Source organism: Octopus sinensis, linkage group LG6 (assembly GCF_006345805.1).
Source record: "Octopus sinensis linkage group LG6, ASM634580v1, whole genome shotgun sequence".
Taxonomy (NCBI): Eukaryota; Metazoa; Mollusca; class Cephalopoda; order Octopoda; family Octopodidae; genus Octopus; species Octopus sinensis.
Window position 1 is genome coordinate 86010870 of NC_043002.1, and position 19984 is coordinate 86030853.

Genomic DNA, 19984 nt, shown 5'->3' on the forward strand with positions numbered 1-19984 from the left:
CAGCAAAAGTGGGTGACATAGCTGTAGTAGGTTAGCAGGATTACTTAACCCTTTGAACCCGTGAGTACACTTTAGTAGGTAAAAGTGGGTGTTCACACAGTTTTGAGTTTATCGCTGAAAACAACACTGTTTCTGTTAGTCTGTAAACTGTAAACATAAAACCATGTAGCCAGCTGCTTTTACATCTTCCAGGTGTATAGTCAAATTGAATTATGCCTGGTAAAGTTTACTTGTGGAGTCAAAGGGTTAGTGTCACTAAATCTCTGTTTTCAATAGATATGTGTTTATTACACTAAAATTTGGCTTAGTGGTTAGGGTATTTAGCTCATGATTGTGAGGTCATAAGTTCGATTCCTGGTGGCACATCGTGTCCTTGAGCAAGACACTTTATTTCATGTTACTTCAGTTCACTCAGCTGGCAAAGATGAGTAGTACTTGTATTTCAAAGGGCCAGCCTTGTCACACTGTGTCATGCTGAATCTCCCTGAGAATGCTAAGGATATGTGTAACTGTGGAATGCTCAGCCACTTGCATGTTAATTTCATGAGCAGGCTGTCCTGTTGAACAGGTCAACTGAAACCTTCATTGTCATAAGCGATGGAGCGTTAGTTAGTTACACTAAAATCTTGGTGCCACAGGTTCCAACCTTGGGTAATTTTAAGCTGTATTTATATATCATAAGGATATTTTTAGAAGTCAATTTTTCCACATTTTATAAATCATACACTGTTGCCAAACCCATTGAAAGGAGTAAAGGTCTACTGACTTTAAGTTATCCTAATTGCCCACAAAATCTCTTTTGGTAAAGACTGACCATAATTGGCAACAAATAATAGAAAGATGTTTGAACAATGACAAGGTAAAAAAGAATTAAAACATCATAGTTTGCTAATTGGACTATTTTAAGTATTCAGAAGTAGATTTTCTTAGTAATACTAACTTTGCTTTTAGCTTTTAATTACCCTGAGAGATTTGGTTGGAAGAAAGAAAGTAGGATTGTTTAAAAATTCTACTCATTTATTAATCCTCTTGCTGCTTAAACCATTTCATGATAGCATTGGGATCAAATTTGAATAAGGAATGGGTGATACTGTTTATTGTGATTACTATTAAATTTTTATTTTTAAAATTTTGAATCCTATGGTAAGATTCTAGTTTTACTAAACACAAACTCATTTGTCAGATCAGAAAATACTCAGTATAGTTCCTTAGAGAACATCACTCATGACTTTGCTCAGCTAGGCATACTCCACCAATTATGATACACTGCATGTAATTTATCCAGCATAATAATTTGCTACTATTTGATATGTTTCTAACTATATTGTGTTGCTGATAGAGAAATGTCTTGTTGATGTCTAAGTGTACAGCAGTGACATTTGCTAACATTTGGTTTCATAAATGCAACATATTAAACAAGATATGTTTGATTTGGTATCAGTTATTTTAAGATATTTTTATCTAATTTAACGAAATGCCAGAAAAATGCCAGAAAACTCTTGGAGCCCCAAACACTACAATATGTCTGTTTCTGCTTTTACCACTTCATTAATTTGATTCAATTTAAGGATATTTTTGTCAACAGTATTATGTTTCTGCTAGAATTTTTCCCAAAGCATAAAAAACAAACAAAAACATTTAGCATTTTTGAAAATAAAAGAAACTACCTAAGGGAAAATATTTTCTATATCAAGTTATGGATGTGTGGAAGAGAAGTTATGTGATAAAGAGTTATTTTAAATTAGATTCCACTGGGCAGCAACAACATGGATAAGTACCTTCTATCATAGCCAAAGGTTAACCAAAGTCTTGTGAGTGAAATTGAGTAAGAGAAAGTATGTAGCACCCAGCAAAAGAGACAATTCCTGTTTAGAAGTGTGAAATAAACTTAATTTCTACTTTAACACCAGGGCTTGACACCTAGTTGCCTTTAGTAGAGTACACTGTTACAAGAACTCTGGCTAGGTCTTTGGTTCAAAAAAATTTTCCACTCTTCCTTCCACCAGTTACAGAGTTCTGAGTAAGTCATTGGAAATGTAATTTTGGGGATAAAATAAAATAAAACTAATTTCCTTTGAATTTCTGAGGACATATTCTACCTAGTGTCCTCAACTTGCTTGTTATGGACACTACATTTCAGCCATAAAACCCAACGACCTTCCTTAGATACCTGCTGTTTTCAATAATGTTCTTAGAATTTTAAAATGAAATCACAAGAACAGTAGCAAATATAACAGGCACCTGAGGATGACTGGAAGGTACTACAGCCAAAACATAGTGACTATAACAACTGATATTAGAACACTAGCCTGAATATGTCAGTGTACAATAAAAATAATACAACTTTAGTGTTTTACATAATCAATGATATTGAAACTGTGGAAATAAAAACCTGACTATAAGAAAGATACACCAAAACTAATAAATTTATTCAAAGAACTTGATGAGACCAGTTCAAATACAAACTGAATAAGATTAGTTCAAATAGAAATTTATTATAATAATTTTAAATTAAACTATATTAGAACAATATTCTTGGCTTGAGTCTAATTTGTTTAGTTACTTAAGTAAGGATCCTACTCTTCACTAGGGTGAAGGAATTAGAAATTAGGTGTTAGTTACATTTCACTAGAACTTCTGAACTATTCTAAAACTACAACAATCATCATAATTTTCAAACCATATAAGTACAGTTTAGTTCAAGAGTTTATGTGTATTTAATATATATTATATGTGTGTGTGTGTTAAACTAATAATAAATGAAAAGCAAATGAAGACGCTGAAAGCAAAAAGAAAAGAAAAAAGGAAGGGATGTAATTATTGAAGAAATAAAAGAAGGGTAGGTAATCATTGGGGAAACAAGGAACAATAAGGTAAAAGGAGCCAAATAAAAGCTAAATGTCAACAGCAAAAAATAAAAAATTTATTGCCACAATATAAAATTATTGCAAAATAAAGCAAAACAAATGTATTTTCCATTCCAAGCAAACAAATATCACGAGAATATAGCTGACCTAGAAGGTGGTGTGAGGAATGCCAGCAAAGACCTAAAAAAGGAATTGAAAGCAATTCAAACACTAAAAATTAATATCACTGCAAAAGGAAATGTGATTCTTTTTTTAAATTTTTTTTTAATCAACAAATTAGAATTCTGATTACATTTTACATCACTGCTAATTGCAGTAAAAGTTTTAAATTCTTATAATAATAGTCTTGTTAAGAAAATCTGACAGGAAATAAAAAAAGAAAATCAAAGGTAATAATAAAAGAAAAATAAACAACATAATACTACTGGAGCAATTCTATAGTGTTGTGTTTTTATTTTGGAGGGAAGAGAACTATATATTAATTTAATTCTATGATATATAAATATCACAAGGCATTATTTTGCCATCTTGTTTCACTATTTGTTAATTTGTGATAAACATTTAACACACACACACACACACACACACACACACATAATTAAACTTCAACACATTAACAAAAGCTTCATTTTTCACATGAACGATAAATATAACTACTATAAAAGAACATTAGATTATTTTAAAGAGTTTTTATAGTAAATGAACAATCAAATGAAAATCAAGAGAGAAAATATTGCAAGCAAATTATCTATATATTTATTAATTACATCTATTGATTTAACATTTCACAGTTTTAAAACATTAAAGTTTAATTGCCAGTGGCTTATATACACAGGCTCTATAGAAAACAAGGAAAACTAACAGGATAATGCTTTGATGCATATTCCTAATTAATATTATGATATATATATATATCATAATATTAATTAGAAGTATCAAAGCATATATATTCTAATATGATATACATATATTCTAATTAAAAGAAAAATTAATTTATTCTATTTACTAATCAAAATACAATATTAAAAAAAAGTTTAAAATATCAACTAACTTTTAAATGTAATATATCAGCCAAATGAGACTTATGAGGGAAATTAAATTAACCCTTTTGTTATCATGTTTCTGTTGAAATATACTACTTTTATATTTCAATTAATTTTGAAAATAATAAAGAATTCAATAAATAAGTTTATTAAAATAATTTTATTATTATTAAGTTGGAATTTAGAACATAAATTAACATAAAATTTTGATGGAAGGATTTCATCTAGAACACTTTAAACTCATATGGTTTTGTATTTTAGAACCAAGGGTAGTCTTGTTAAGATATAGTAACTGCAAATGATAACATTAAAGTTATAAGCTTACGTCATAATATGTACATGTATTTTATTTGTCAGGATAAAAATTTTTATGCAATTCAGGTTTTTGGTTCTTGTAGACTTAAATGAAATAATGGAGTAAGTGTTTAATTCAAATGAAACTATTGCAAATTATATTTTCTCCCATGTGATAGATTAAACCATGTAAACATTTTTTTTTATAAATTTTTTTTTATGATGAAATAATTATAAGTTTAAAAAGACAAACTTTTAGTTTGAGAACAAGTCTTTCAACAATGAACTTCCTAGGATAACTGAGTTCTCATGTCATCTTAGCAAAAGGTCTATGTATTTGTATCCAGAAATGTAAATATCACACTCTATAAGTACAGTCATGGCTATGAAGTTAAGAATTTCACTTCTCAACCATATAGTGTTGGGTTCAGTCCCACAGTGTGACAACTTGGGCAAGCCCCTTCTATTGTAGCCCCAAGCTGTCCAATGCCTTATGAGTGAATTTAGTAGTCAGAAATACTATTTAGAAGCTTTTCATACAATATATGCATACATATATACATACATATGTGTGTATACACACAATAATCCTTTCTACTATAGGTCCAAAGCCTGTAATTTTGCAGGGTCAATGAAATACCAGTTGCATACGGGGGGTGGGGTGATTACATTGTCAATGGTATGCAACTGGTACTTCATTGACCATGAAAGGATGGAAGACAAACATTACCTTGATGAAATTTGAACTCAGAATGTAAAGACAGAGGAAATGCTGCTAAGCATTTTGTCCAATGCATTAACAATTCTGCCAATTCGCCTTATACACACACACACACACACACACACACACACACACACATTATTATTATTATTATTATTTATGGGTTTTTCTTCTTCTTTCAAATTTGCTTCCATTTCTTGCCGAATGTCTTCCCGACTCCTAGGGCAAAGAAACTCATAGTATACATTGGTAGGCCATTAAACTAAACTCACTAGTTCGTTCATTTTTTTTTTTTTGATAGAAATAAAGTTAAATTAAAATACATGAGTAGTAATAGTTCTCACATCGACAATGCTCTTCTCAATACGTGTGATGTACCAGTTAAGATAATCTTTTGCATTTCTTGCAGGGATGGTAAGCCAGGGATCATTCTCATATAATTTTCAGTTCCCTTCTTGATCATTCCTAGTGCTCCTACGATTACTGATATTGTAACCGCCTTGAGATGCCACATTTTCTCAATTTCAATGAGCAGGTCTTTATATTTTCTGAGCTTGTCAAATTCTTTCGCCGAGATATTATGATCGCAGGGGATGCTCATGCTTATCTTTATTATTATTATTATTATTATTAAAAACAATTTGATTCAGTTCTGAGCAGGTTAATTTTTTTTTTTAAGTTCATAACAGGAACTAGTTTGTTTAGGCACTTGAACCTAGTGAGCTACAAAACTTGTAAGTTGCATGGAGCTAAATCAAACTGTTTTAAATAATATATGTAACTTCTACTAAATATGCTGAGTGCTTCTTTCTGTCACTCATCTGTGGCTAGAGTTGCAGGCATGGCTGTGTGGTAAGAAGCTTGTTTCTCAACCACATGGTTCCTGACTCAGTTTCACTCTATGGCACCTTGGGCAAGTGTCTTCTATTATAGCCTTGGACCAACCAAATCCTTGTGAGTGGATTTGGTAGACAGAAACTGAATGAAACCTGTCGTATATGTAAATATACAAAAGATACATATATATAGCTGAATATATATATATATATATAATAATAAATGCGCCCATTTAAAGCCTAGCCAGGCTCATGGGCCCGGTTTCCTGGTTTCTATGGCATATGTGTTCCCCAGCTGGACGGGACACCAATCCATCGCAGCGTTACTTATTTTTGCCAGCTGAGTCAACTGGAGCAACGTGAAATGAAGTGTTTTGCTCAAGAACACAACGCGTCGCCAGGTCCAGGAATCGAAACCGCAATCTTAGAATCATGATGCTGACACCCTAACCACTAAGCCACGTGCCTACACACACACACACACACACACACACACATATATATATATATATATATATATATATATGTGTGTGTGTGTGTGTGATGTGTGTGTGTATGCATGACTGTTCAGAGTCTATGCTTTGCAATAGAAAGCAGTGAGTTGTAAATGATATTCCCTGTCAGTGAACCCCACCTAGCTCTGCACTTTTAAAGTAAAAGTGGAATGAATAATCTCTTAGTTGAGAAACAAGTGAGCTAACATGAGAAAAGTTATCTGGCTATAAAATAAAGCTTCAATAACATGTATTCATCTAACTCATACCAGCATGGAAAAAAAGATATAAAATGAATAAACTTAGTTAACATGTTAATATGCTTTCGTCAGGAACTCTTACAAATCAACTAACTCGATATTTTACAAATTTAGTTTTTGAAATTTCATACCCATAAGATTATTTCCAAACTAAATATTTAAATAATAAAAATGAAAGACATGTTTCCAAATATAAAAAATAATAAAAAAATTCTGCACTAGTCAAATATTCATATTATAAGAGAGCTTTTTTGGTACTAAATAAAGCACTAAAATACAGGATGAGTATCAAAAAGAACACAAATAGGCAGAGGTAATGAGTCATAGCGGCATATTTCAACAGTTTAAAAATATTTGAAATCTAAAAGTAATGTATTTACAAATCATTTGGTTTATAAACATTATGTAATTTAGTAATTTATAAATATAAGTGAATACAGGAATAACACTTGAAGTAATAGAGAATTTGGCAAAAACAGACTTAGCACCATTTTTGCTAAACCAGCACACTCCAGAGTTAGTCCCTATTTGAGGAATGAGGAAGCTGATAGCTAAAATTGGTGGCTTTGTTGGTTTGGGAGCAGCAAGAAGTGTTTCTATACTTGGTATGTAGTGGTGAGATTGATGGAGTGGATAAGAAAAATTTGGAAGGGATTTTATCAAGTGTTTGCCTTGGATGCAAAGTGGGTAGCATACATGAAAGGTCCGTCCATGGGCAAACTGCTTATAGAGTCATATAGGTCAAGGGGTTATGTAAGTCTGTAAATTTAGAGAAAATTTTCAGAAGGGATGCAATTGGAGGTGGGAAAGATTGCAGGCTGAGTCATGCATGAAAGCAGTGTTATCTTAAGGTATGGACACACTGGACTGTCATACGGGGATGCCATGGGTTTAGGAGCCCAATACTGACCTACACATGCTGTGGCTTGTTGTCAATAAATAAATACTATAGGGCCTAGTGCATAATTTGGCCAAGGGGTTATAATGCTGCTAAGATGGCCTAGCATGGAGGCATTGATTTTTACCTTTTCAGAGGGTAGTATTATAAGAATTGGTGGGGGATGGGGAGGGGAAGAAATTTTCTTTCATTTGTTGTTGGCCTTGTTTGGTGCCTGAACTACTACAACATAGCTACATGTGAATTGCTGCAGCAGTGTGTGGCTGCATGTGAAATACTGCAGCAACACAACTACATGTGAGCTACCATAGCAACAACAGCTGCATGTGAACTAATGTAGCAATATAGCTACATATGAACCACTGCAGTAATACAGTTGCATGTGAACTATGGTTGCAACACACTTACATGTGAATGATGGCAATAGCTACATGTAACCTACGGTAGTATCACTGCTACATACAAACTATGGCAGCAATTCTGCGACATGTGAACTACTTAGGTAACACAGCTACATGTGGACTACTTGGCGAATTTTAGGTTACAGACTTTGGTTGTATCTGGAATGAGCAAAGACATTTAAATGAAGATAGTTCCAGTTGTTCCAGCTCTGACTATGCAGATTAAAATCAAAGGTATTCCATCAGCAACAATTCTCTTAGCTTCCTTTGGGCAAGAAATCCAAAACCGTATTAACTCTTTTGTTACCATATTTCTGTTGAGATATTCTGTGTTTCTTTCAATTAATTTTAAGATGTAGGAGTGGCTGTGTGGTAAGTAGCTTGCTTACCAACCACATGGTCCCGGGTTCAGTCCTACTGCATGGCACCTTGGGCAAGTGTCTTCTATTATAGCCTCAGGCTGACCAAAGCCTTGTGAGTGGATTTGGTAGACGGAAACTGAAAGAAGCCTGTCATATATATGTATGTGTGTGTTTGTGTGTCTGAGTTTGTCCTCCCAACATCGCTTGACAACCGATGCTGGTGTGTTTGCGTCCCCGTAACTTAGCGGTTCAGCAAAAGAGATTGAAAGAATAAGTACTAGGCTTCCAAAGAATAAGTCCTGGGGTCGATTTGCTCGATTAAAGGTGGTGCTCCAGCATGGCCACAGTCAAATGACTGAAACAAGTAAAAGAGTAAAAGAGTATAACAAAGAATTTCGTGAAAATAACTTAGTTATCATTAAGCTAGTGCTAGGAACATAAATTGTGACTATGGTTTGGTGGAAGATTTTAATTCAAAACTTTTGCAAACAAAACATTTGTACTACAGAGCCAGGGGCAGTTTCAGGCAGGTTGATATCAAAAGGGTTAAGCATATCCTTTTTTCCTAGGTCAGGAAAATGTGATTTGAGCAAGATTTGGCTACTACTTCTAGCATGATGGTCTGCCATCATTTATTCTGTACAGGATAAGTTACAGGCAAGGTATGATTGATGCTTGCAATCATAGGAAGCTTAGAACTGGTCTAGTTTCGATCAATTAGCTGACTTGATGAGATACAACTGTTTGTGGCAGGGTCAGGTGAGTTGATTTGGTGTGGTTGGAAATTTCTTTGATGTACAGACAGAGGTAGTTTAGTGCAGAAGAAATCAAAAGTATGAGTGTGTGTGTGTGTGACAGAAAGAGAGAGAGAGAGAGAGAGTGTGTCAGGGATAAGGGCGGATGAAAGCATTAGCTGCAAGATTAAATATCTGTGACATCTTGAAACAGGACCTAACTCAGAGAAGATATGGAAGTGAGTACTGCTCCAGTAGTCAACAGGAAAAAATGGTTGGTTGATGTCTTTTTCCCGCAATTAGTTGAAGCCTGAAAAGTTGGGTTAACTACAATAGGAATATTTGTATTTCCTATATGTCTCTATCTTTTCCTAAATTCCAGTATGATGTTATTAGTATCAAACAATGATATAATAGAGAGTTTCTATTTTCAGGATCCATGTAGAGGAATGCATCTTTGACCGCCACTATTTCTTTGTTCATACAAAGTCTAGAGACAGAACTTATCCTAAAGCTGTTGTTTGTTGATAACTGAGTTCCCCTTATCCATATTTACAGACAAGAAAACAATCCAAGCACGTAGGGTGCATTACAAGCTTTTTTATTTTCTATTCCCAAGAAAAACCATCCAAAAGAGTACAGATGATCTCAGATCTGCACTTTAGTAATAGACCCAGTTTCCTGGGTTAATATCACAATGAAGTCATTGGATATATTGAATAGAATCCATTCCATCACAAGCATTTGGATCAGGTCTCCAGTTAGAGGATAATTTTCTTGTACCAGTTTGGCAGCACTTCCTTTTTTTCTTCTGACTAAATTAGTTATAGTAAAAGTTCTGTGGTTCCCTTTTCAATCTAGACAATTCATGAGATACAAGGCTACTGTAATTAAAAATGCAGAAAATGGATTTATTCATTCCAGTAGTTCTTTTGAGGCATCTGCAGAAATGTGTGTGATAGTCTAGTCCTTATATCTATGTCAAAATGGTTGTCAACATCACTATGTTGTTGAAAGCAACCAGAAAAACTAAACAGTACAATCACCAACTTATTTAGAAAATAAAAAAAAGCTGCAACTGGCTTCTAAAAGTAATGGATGGAGTAATAATATAATGAAAACAATCAAAGTATTGAACTGTCAGAAAGACATGCTTTGGAAGGAAACAAAATACAAAATAAGAGGACTAGTTTGTTGCTCCAACCACCAAAACAATCTATTTCTATAATTCTAGTTATTCTAGTATCAATGGGTTCACAGTTAGCTTATACAGCCATCAAATGACATGTTAACATCAAAGAGGATATATTTCTTCCTATTGATTTTTGTAAGCAATAACTTTATTATCATCACCATCTTCATCATTGTAATCATTTAAATTTTAATCACAAAATATAGCCTCTGATGAAAACATGACATAAATTTGAAAATAAGAAAACAAATGCATGGGATAGGAAATCACAAGTTTATGTTTTAACATTGTCAGATATAAATTTTACAAGACATGCAAGTCAGTTTAAACATCAAAATAAAAGCAAACCATTTATAAATGCAGGCATATAAAATAACAGTTTATTCAATCTCCATTGTTTAGGTTTATGATTATTCTATTAAAATAAATTATTATCTCTGTAGCTAATATTTTTGTTATCCCTATTTCAAATAGCAAAATTTAGATATTAAGCCAAAAGGAAATTTAGATTGATATCAATAAAGTAAAAAACAAACACTCATCTAGATTCTAATTAATAAATACTATAGAAGCTAATCTGAACTACAAAATAACAACATAAAAACTGTGTCATATTTTGACCAACCAATAATTTCTTTGTTCTGCTCTTTGCAGACATTCACAATATGTAAAAATTGTATTATACATTTTATTTCTATATTGCTAACATAATATAGATGAATACAATTTTTTCAATCCATTTATTTTCTCATTAAAAAATTGCATGGCTTATATTTTATATTCCACAAAATATTTGCTTCTGTTGTTAAGTATTTATTTTAAATCTAAATAAGATAGAAAAATTAAAATGTTAATTAAATCTAATTTGGGACAAATTATTTTTTGTGAACATTGGATCATGTAACTTTAAACAAATTACACCAGATTGCATTAAATTTCATTTTCATTTTGAGAAGTGATTTTAAAGCTATTTGGTATGCCATATAAAAGAAAAAACTATATGCATTCCCTGCCCCCATCCACAGTTTAATAGCTATTACTGAAACCTTTTTGTATTTTCGTATGTTTTTATACATTCTTTGAACACTTATCCCATTAACTGACAAAATGTACAATAAAGCTTTTTGATGTATATTTTGCGAACTTAAATACCATATTAGCTTTAAATAATCTAATTTACATTTGTTTTTATATTTCAGGAATTTTTAGAGATAAATCATAAAATCACTTTTCAGTTTTATTAATAGTGTCTAGTCTATATATATTTTGCTATATATATATATATATATATATATATATAATATATATATATATATATATATATATATATATATATATATATATATATATATTAGGGAATATAACTCCAAACTTATAGGGAAAAATTCAATTTAGTATTAAATCAAATTTCACAATATAAAGATATGAAATATATATTATTGTTATTTATGTTTTGGTTTTTGTCTATCACTGTTTGAGTTGCATAATAATGGTTTGATCTCTAATTCATATTTTATATATATATATATATATATATATATATATATATATATATATATATACACATATGTGTGTGTGTGTGTGTGTGTGTGTGTGTGTGTGTGTGTGTGTGTGTGTGTGTGAGTGTGTGTATGTGTGTGGTATATCTGCTGCTAAAAGCAAAGACAAGATGTAACAAACTTTTTTAATCAACATTTTTTTTATCATGCTTACTTCAAAATAAAAGTAGGAGACCATGACAAAAGTTGTTGTACACCAAATTTGTCACATAAGAGTTGCTGCATTGAGAAACTGAAGTCATGGTAAAAAGAAAACACTTGACTTTTAGAATCGTGATGGTATATGAACCATGAAATCCTATCACTGACTACAACTTCTGTGCATGCAACGTTCAAGGTTATAGTTCTAAGAATACAGAAAGCTTTTAGTACCCAGATGTAATCAGTAATCAAATCTGTACTCTTTGATCTAGTTATTCTAGTTACTCATCTACTCAACAGCCTGGATCATTATAATCCCGGTTAAGATCTAAATTTAGACAATGATAATAGTTTTGAAGAAGGCATAAATCATTAACATAAGCCTAGGTGACAGAATCTGCTCCCTAAATTCAACAGAACATTTGAAGTCCAACCTGCTTGAAAACAATCTACAGGCATTCAATGTCTTTGCTTGATACAGAAAGTATGAGAAAGATTTTGTTTAATTTTCAAGATGAGAGAGTCTCTTTCTGTTTTTCCAAAGACATTTTGGAATTGGTGTGGAAGCTAAGTACTGAATGTTGAAGAGTGATATAGACATTTATGCCAGAAGTTTGTTTTGTTCATTTAAAAGGAAGTAATGAAATTGTAAGTTTGCATAAAAAAGAAGAAAGAAATAATATGAATGGATGTTGTGTAAAGATCTCAAAGTGATTTACATGTTACTTGGCTAACAAAAGCCATAATTCATTTGTGAATAGGTTAGAAGAGCGTGCAATCAGCATTGGCAGATGGCAAAAAAATGGTTTCTCAGAAAGGATTGTATTTCTGGATTGAAGAACACTTAACATGGACAACTAGTTGAACCTAATGTTATAACCATTGCATAACAAAGCTTAATGAAGCAAATTACAGTAAATTAAATATAACCAACTTAAAATTCATGAATATTATGAATTTTCATTCAAATATGAATATAACATATAGAAACAATATTTTATATTTTTCATATAAACGGAAAATATCAGAAAATAATTATCTCTCTACATATATATAAAACATTCTCAAGGCTGCTGTCCTTGCCTTGTGGGTAAAGTTGGCACATCATTAGGTGAGAATAAAAGGGACTAGCCATATAGTAAATTTTCCTCCATACATTAAAAGTTGGCACAAGTCCTTCTTACACATGGCCTGTAATACCAAATGAAGTCATTGAAAGCTGGGGTTGTACAATATTACAATATATATATATATATATATCCCCTATATATATATGTGAGCTTTTCGGCACCTCAATAGTGCTGATGATCCCAAAATACATCCAGTACACACTGCAACCTAGTTGGTATTAGGAAGGGCATCCAGTCATAAACACCTTGCCAAAGAAGATATTGATCTTTGGACCTATCAGATCCAGTCAAGCTATCTACTCCATGTCAGCATGGAATATGAGCATGAAATAATGACGATAATGATGATGTTGATACTCATATTTGGAGTTCTATCTCTCCTGTTTGAAGTACCGAACCAATATATATATGCATATGTATATGCTAAGAAGAAGCTGTGTATGGTACCAGGACTTTTGACTCATGTTGAATTTCACAAACTATTCCAAATCATTGTTAGAGGACCTGCATGAGTGGAATCTCTGCTGGCTAGTTTGTACTGGTATCAAGTTGTATACGTTGTAATAACAAAGCCAAACCAATTCAAAATACCACTATTTGGTTTGACTTCATCATTACAACTGTGTGGTGTGTGTGTGTGTGTGTGTGTGTGTGTGTGTGTGTGTTTGTGTGTGTGCATGCATGCACATACATGTGGATCAGTCTGATTCATAGAGCATAATACCTGACTATTTTATAAACAAAGTTAATTGTGAAGCAAATTATGTTCTGAGATGAAAGTTGATTTGGTATGCTATCTTTTCAATAATGTTTATAGTATTCAAATGATGTTATGTATACAATGTAATCAAAAAAAGATAGGTGAGAAAGGGGGAGAGAGAGAGAGAGAGAGAGAGAGAGTGTGTGTGCACATAAGGGAGAGAGAAATTAGGGTGAGAAAGAGACAAAAAGGCAGAGCTTACCACTCCATTACAACTATCAGTCTTTCACCATCTCTTTTCATGAAACCTCCTGATTTTTACTCCAGGTGAGTGAGGGCCTGGGTAAAGGTGACAGTATTTACCATCATGGAGATGGCTCACAAGTGTCACTAGTCCTCTCCACAAAGGTGAATGCTATCATGTTTTCAATCTGATAGTATTACATATGATAGTTAAATGTCTCTGACAATTTGACAGTAAGTGTTGATTATTTAATCTGCATTATGCAACCTATAATCACCTATGTTAATGAAATGTATGTGAGATGGTGTAACTAAATATCATATAAACAATTTTTCATATAGTAGCATGAACCAAAGTAAAGATGTGTACATTTATTTTTAATACGTTTTTGCACACTAGAATGAGAAAAGCATCTGCAGTAAGATTTTCTCAGAGAAAAATATCTCCCCATAGATTTTGCATGAAAAATGCATCTAGCTGAGTTCCAATATTAGGAGCTTGGCTTGGCTTGGTGTCTTTTCAAACATAAAGCCTGTTAGGAGCAATTATTCCCAGAGACAAAATTCTAAGAAATTAATTTCATTGTTTTTATGTCTTTGCAAACCAAATCCCAAAACAAAACAAATCTATAGTTATCTATTTTCTGCACAGGAACAGTTGTTCCAGCTTAGCTCTAAATGATACTGAGGAGGCAAAACTACACTGAAACACTGTGTCAGGTAGTTCACTGATGTAATTTGGAGTCTAGTTTGATGAGTTTTTGCAAAGGCAATAATGAAAAATACTGAAAAATTTTGCAGCCAACACTATATTCGTTCTAGTGTAAAGGAATGTGTTAACTACACACACACAGACACATGCACTCATGCACACACACGCACGTGTATATGTCACCTTCAACTTCAGAAATATGTTACATTGGTGGTTGGCCTGTTGAAAACCTACAGCCAATTGCACTGTTTTTTTACTAACAATTTCTGGAAGAGAATAACAGAAATTCCAAAGACAGAAGCAAAACCTAGAATCTAAGGCCTTAAAGTAAACCCAGAGCAACAAAAATTTGTGTTAGTAGGAAAGAAGATAGGACAATATAGCCAAATGGGAAAGTGGTCACACTTGGTATACAGGAAAAGAGTAAGTTGAGAACTTCATGTGGTGTATCCAACATAATCCATGGGAGCATTAGAGTTACAGTGGTATTATAACTGAACTGGTAGAAAAGAGAAACTTTGTAGGTAGCAAGTGGGTAGGAGTGGTTAGTAATAAGAGCATCTGCAAAATTTTTTTCAAATGATTAAGAGTTGATAGCTTCTATTATCTAGGTCAGTGGTTTTCAACCAGGGTTCCGCGGAACCTTAGGGTTCCGCCAGTACAGTCTAGGGGTTCTGCAAGAAGTTACAAAACTGCTAAAATTGGCAGTAATTTTTAATTCTCTTGTGCAGATATGTGTGCATAAGACTATTAAATTATTGCACAGGGGTTCCTCGAGCCAGTGGAATGTTTCCTTGGGGTTCCGCTCCAGCAAAAAGTTTGAAAAGCACTGATCTAGGTTACCTATATAGCAGTGGAGGTGAGTATTCCAAAAGCATAAAATCCAGAGTAAGAACAGAATGGGAACATTCAGGGAGCTAGTGAATTATCTCACTGAGTGAAGAGCAGATTATACAATGCTTGTGTATGGAGTGTAATGTTGTATGGCAATAATACATAGGCAGTGAATGTGGAGGAGGTGAAAAAGCTGCAAAGAATTGAATCAAGCAAGCTCTGCTTTGTGTGTAATGTTAGTGTGCATGAATGGTAAACCCCAAATGTGTTGAGAGAAAAGGTGGATATAAAGAAAATCAGATGTGTGCAAGAAAGCAGCTGTTTTGGTATGGATATGCGATACATATGGAGGAATATAGCTAAATAGAGGAGTGCCAAGAGATCCCACGGAAGGAGTCTGTGGAAAATGAAGACCAAAGAAGACAGATACTGAACCTCACAAAGGTGATATCATAGAATCACAACTAGTGACAAAATGCTGTGTTGATGAATCTAATCAACCCACACAAGCATAGAAAAGTGGATGTAAAAATGATGACTATGATATGTATTAGAACAAATTAAATATATGTGTGCATGTGTATGACTATGTATGGCACACTCAAATGTCTCATGTTTATAGATAAAGGAAAATAATCATGTTTACCTTCCTGATGTGAATTAGAGATGTAAGTGAAATGGTTACAGCTGGAGCTTGAATTCAAAGCTAAATTATAAATTTAGCTCTCCAAAAACTTACTTCAAGACTATACTGTGACTTTTATAATCACATTGTAAATATCATCACTAAATAATGGGGAGTTGAAAATATATGAATGTATATGCATTTAATGAAGATATGCTTAATAATGATGTTTTTGTTGAAATTTTATGATAATTGTTAGTTGAAAACAAAACAGAAAATTTTAAAAGAAAAGAAATTTAAAAGGTATATATCTACCTTGATTTGGACAATGACGGTGCAGTTCTGTTTACTTCGCAAGCAGCAGACATGGGAGAGGATGATGATGGTAAAGAATGTTGAAAGAGAGGAGGTGGAGGCAGCGGAGGCGGCGGCGGAGGAGGAGGTGGTGGAGGTGGTGGCGGCGGTAGGTCATCAGTATCACTTTGCATAGAGAGGCTGTCAGTGTCCTGTGATGATGAAAAGCTTTTCTCCAGCTCTTCAATAAGAGACTGTGGTGGTGGTGGTGGAGGAGGTGGCGGCGAAGGAGAACAGCCCATTTCTCTACTTGGGTTACTTAAGTGTAAGTATTTGGGCATGTCTGAAGTCATTCGAGCAATCTCCTCCTCTTCTTTATCAAAGTGACTTGGCAGCTTCTCAGCATTGGCTTCTGAGAGTTTCTTGGAACCCACTTGGATGGAGGTTGTATAGTTATTATTAATTTTACTAATTTGCACAGGATCCATTTTTCGAGCAAACTTTTTATTTATCTGGATTTTCTCAATAGATGAACGCCCACTACAATCTCCTTTGCTAGACCAGGAATAGAAGTCTTCAGAACCTTCTATTGGACGGCTACGATAGTCAGAAGATGGAAGGACCTGTGAAGGATTCATTTTTTGACCTGGAGAAGTGGAAGAATGTTCTGCATCTTGCTTGTCATCTTCAGCAGCATTCAATGAACTCGAAGTCGATGGCTGATTACTATTGGAAGCTCCTGGAATTATCGCAGATTTCTCTGCTAAATATGGGAAGCTGAATGGGGCAGGTGGTGTTGGTGGAGGAGGAGGTGTTGGTGGAATAATGTTTGTTGTTAGTGGGGGCAAAATTCTCACTGCAGAAGCTGGTAATGAAATCGTATGTGCTGGCAAGCTGGCTCCAATGCTCAGAGAAGCAGAATTGTGGGGTGATGCAGAAGGAGACGAGGAGGAGTTGAAACTTACACACGTTGAGTGACGGTTAGAGCGAGATGAAGAAGTCTTCCAATAAGAACTGGCTGCTGGTGGAGGTGGAGGGGGTGGTATTGACGACGACTGTTTTATGTGTTCTGCAACTGAGATAAAATACAACTGCGTGTTAGATACTGAAAATTTGATAATTCATCTGCAAGTTAATTGGGAAATAATAGCAATGATAATATTACATAATGATGAACAGCTTGAGGAATACTGTTTCAATATTATGCATTGATAATTAATAACGTAACATAAATAATTTTTTTTTACATTTGGAATATTGATTTTTTTTGCTATTTATTTTAACATTTGTATTAAATGGGATTTATATAATTTGAAAAGGATTTAAATTTTACATATAAAACCATTAAATAATAATATAAAAAATAATTTCGAAATGTAGAAATTATAGGTACAGATCCTCTATTCCTAGAATGAACAGTTGGATGTTACATGTATATGCATGTACATCTGTATGCATAGGTACATATATAGGAGGAGAGAGAGAGAGAGAGAGAGAGAGAGAGAGAGAGAGAGAGAGAGAGAGAGAGAGAGAGACAGACAGAGAGACAGACAGACAGACAGACAGGCAGAGAGAAGGAATATAAATAAATGAGTACAGAAATATAAGTATTTTTTTTAAATGAATTTACAGTGCACTCAGAAATTTTTTACACAAGAGCAAAACAAACATTTTTGTGTCTTACTTAATCGGAACCATTTTAGTTTATTTAAGATACAATGCAAAGAAGTCAATAATCATTCCAGTTATATATGTTTTAACAAATCTTCTCTAGTGTCATTTTCCATTACTGAAAGGTAATGTACAAGAGCTTTCATCATTTTTACTTGCTTGGTAGATTTATTCTATCTAAGTGCTTTTTACTTCTGTCCATATTATGTAGTCAGCACACACAGGAACACCTAAACTATTAGTTTCTTCAAAGATAAAATTATTATATATTGACAAGTGGTTGACATATTTTTTGATTGTTTATTTTTGGTCATTTTATGTTTTCTAAATATCATACTTAGTACAAAAGTAGTAAAAGTACTGAAAATGCTGATAGCTTAACATAATCATTTCTATCTTTTCTTTTTTCTTTTGAACAAAAATGGAAATCAGTTAAAGAGGAAAATATTTTGCTTCTATAGTAAAAAAACCCCACAAACATCCATATTAATAATAAATCTCACATCGCACATTTATTCTTCAATAACTGGATTTTCAAGTAAGAAAATTCAATTTTTAAATACCTCCCTATGTGGATTTCTAATCAAGATTCAACTTTCAAGCCCTTTTTGATGCCCAAATATTCATTCACCCATCCATTATTATCATTACCATCATCATCATTTTAACATCTATTTTTCCATACAGGCATAGAGTGAGACAAAACTTAAACAGGCAGCTTTTTTTACAGCTAGACACTCTTCCTATTGTCAACTCTCACTTATTTCTATGTAAGGTAATATTTCCTCTAGCCTTTCAAACAACAGACAGCTTATTGGCTGGACATGTTTCTATAGCAAATTGTGACAAAAAAACCAAAACAAACAAACTGTTTTTATGACTAGTTCAGTGACTTTGTTTTTACATAATATGTATGTACACAACACCTAAGCAAAAAAACAAACACATACACCCACATATATAAACAATAGACCTCTTACACTTTCTGTGTACCAGTTCCACTCACAAAGCATTGGTCAGCCTAAGACCGAAGAAGAAAAAAGATCCTTACAGTTTTCTTCTTTTGTTGAAATTAGATGATCTTGATTAAAATATTACCATTCCTCAAAAGTATAATCAACTCCTTTAATCTACTTTCACTTTAAAAATGTGGCATGGTTGTGTGGTAAGAAGCTTGCATCCCAACTACCTGGCTTTTAAGTCCAGTCACACTGTGTGGTATGTTGGGTAAGTGTCTTCTACTACAGCCCCAGGCTGACCAATGTCTTACGAGTGGATTTGGTAGATGGAAACGGAAAGATGTCTGTTGTGTATATCAAACAAACATATACATAAATATACACATGCACACACATATATGCATATATCCTCATAGGCCACTTTGGTCATGGCTGACCATGGGTATCACGTTGTTGCCCATGCAACTTGTCCCCCCTCTCCACCTTGCTGACGAACCCAAAGAAACAGCAGGCCACTACAGTTTGGTGCCAACATGGTTGCAGGAGTTGCCAGGACGAAGTTGAAGTCAACATCGAGCTGCCTTAGGGGATCCAATTCCTGATTTTTCCTCGAGGTTTACTCCTGAAGTCATCTCTGTGATCAGGTATCCCACAAGACAGCAGAGGTTTGAAATCAGTGTTTCCCTTCCCCCAGGTGGGCTGCCCTCCTGGGTTGATGAGCCCCACCTGCCCAAAGCAACTGATTTTGAGGTGTCAGATACCCACCTTTGCCCCTTCTCTTGTCAGTGGTAGCACACCCTCTGGGCTTAAAGTGTATATATATACACTTTAATAACACAATAAACAATATGTATACACATATGCTGAAATACAATATATATAATATGCACACACACAGAATTTAAAATGCAATATATACACTACGCACACAAGCACTCCACAAACACACATAGTTGAATGGCCATTGACTACATTGTAGTTCCTTTGCTCTTTGATGGTTCATATTTTTTGTCT

The 19984-nt window shown here is 33.6% G+C and overlaps 1 protein-coding gene across 4 annotated transcripts in view; it reads right to left on the reverse strand.

Moving 5' to 3' along the window:
• Positions 1 to 19984, reverse strand: part of LOC115212841 (espin) — a 251507-nt gene that overhangs the window by 21409 nt on the left and 210114 nt on the right. For 3 of the 4 annotated variants that reach the window (XM_029781611.2, XM_029781612.2, XM_036504123.1), the window contains 2 exons: positions 16362 to 17415; positions 3015 to 3047 (listed from right to left, as the gene is read on the reverse strand). In XM_029781611.2, coding sequence (XP_029637471.1) covers positions 3015 to 3047; positions 16362 to 17415 — 1087 coding nt within the window. The remainder of the gene's footprint in view (positions 1 to 3014; positions 3048 to 16361; positions 17416 to 19984) is intronic. The other variant, XM_029781613.2, reaches the window with a different exon arrangement.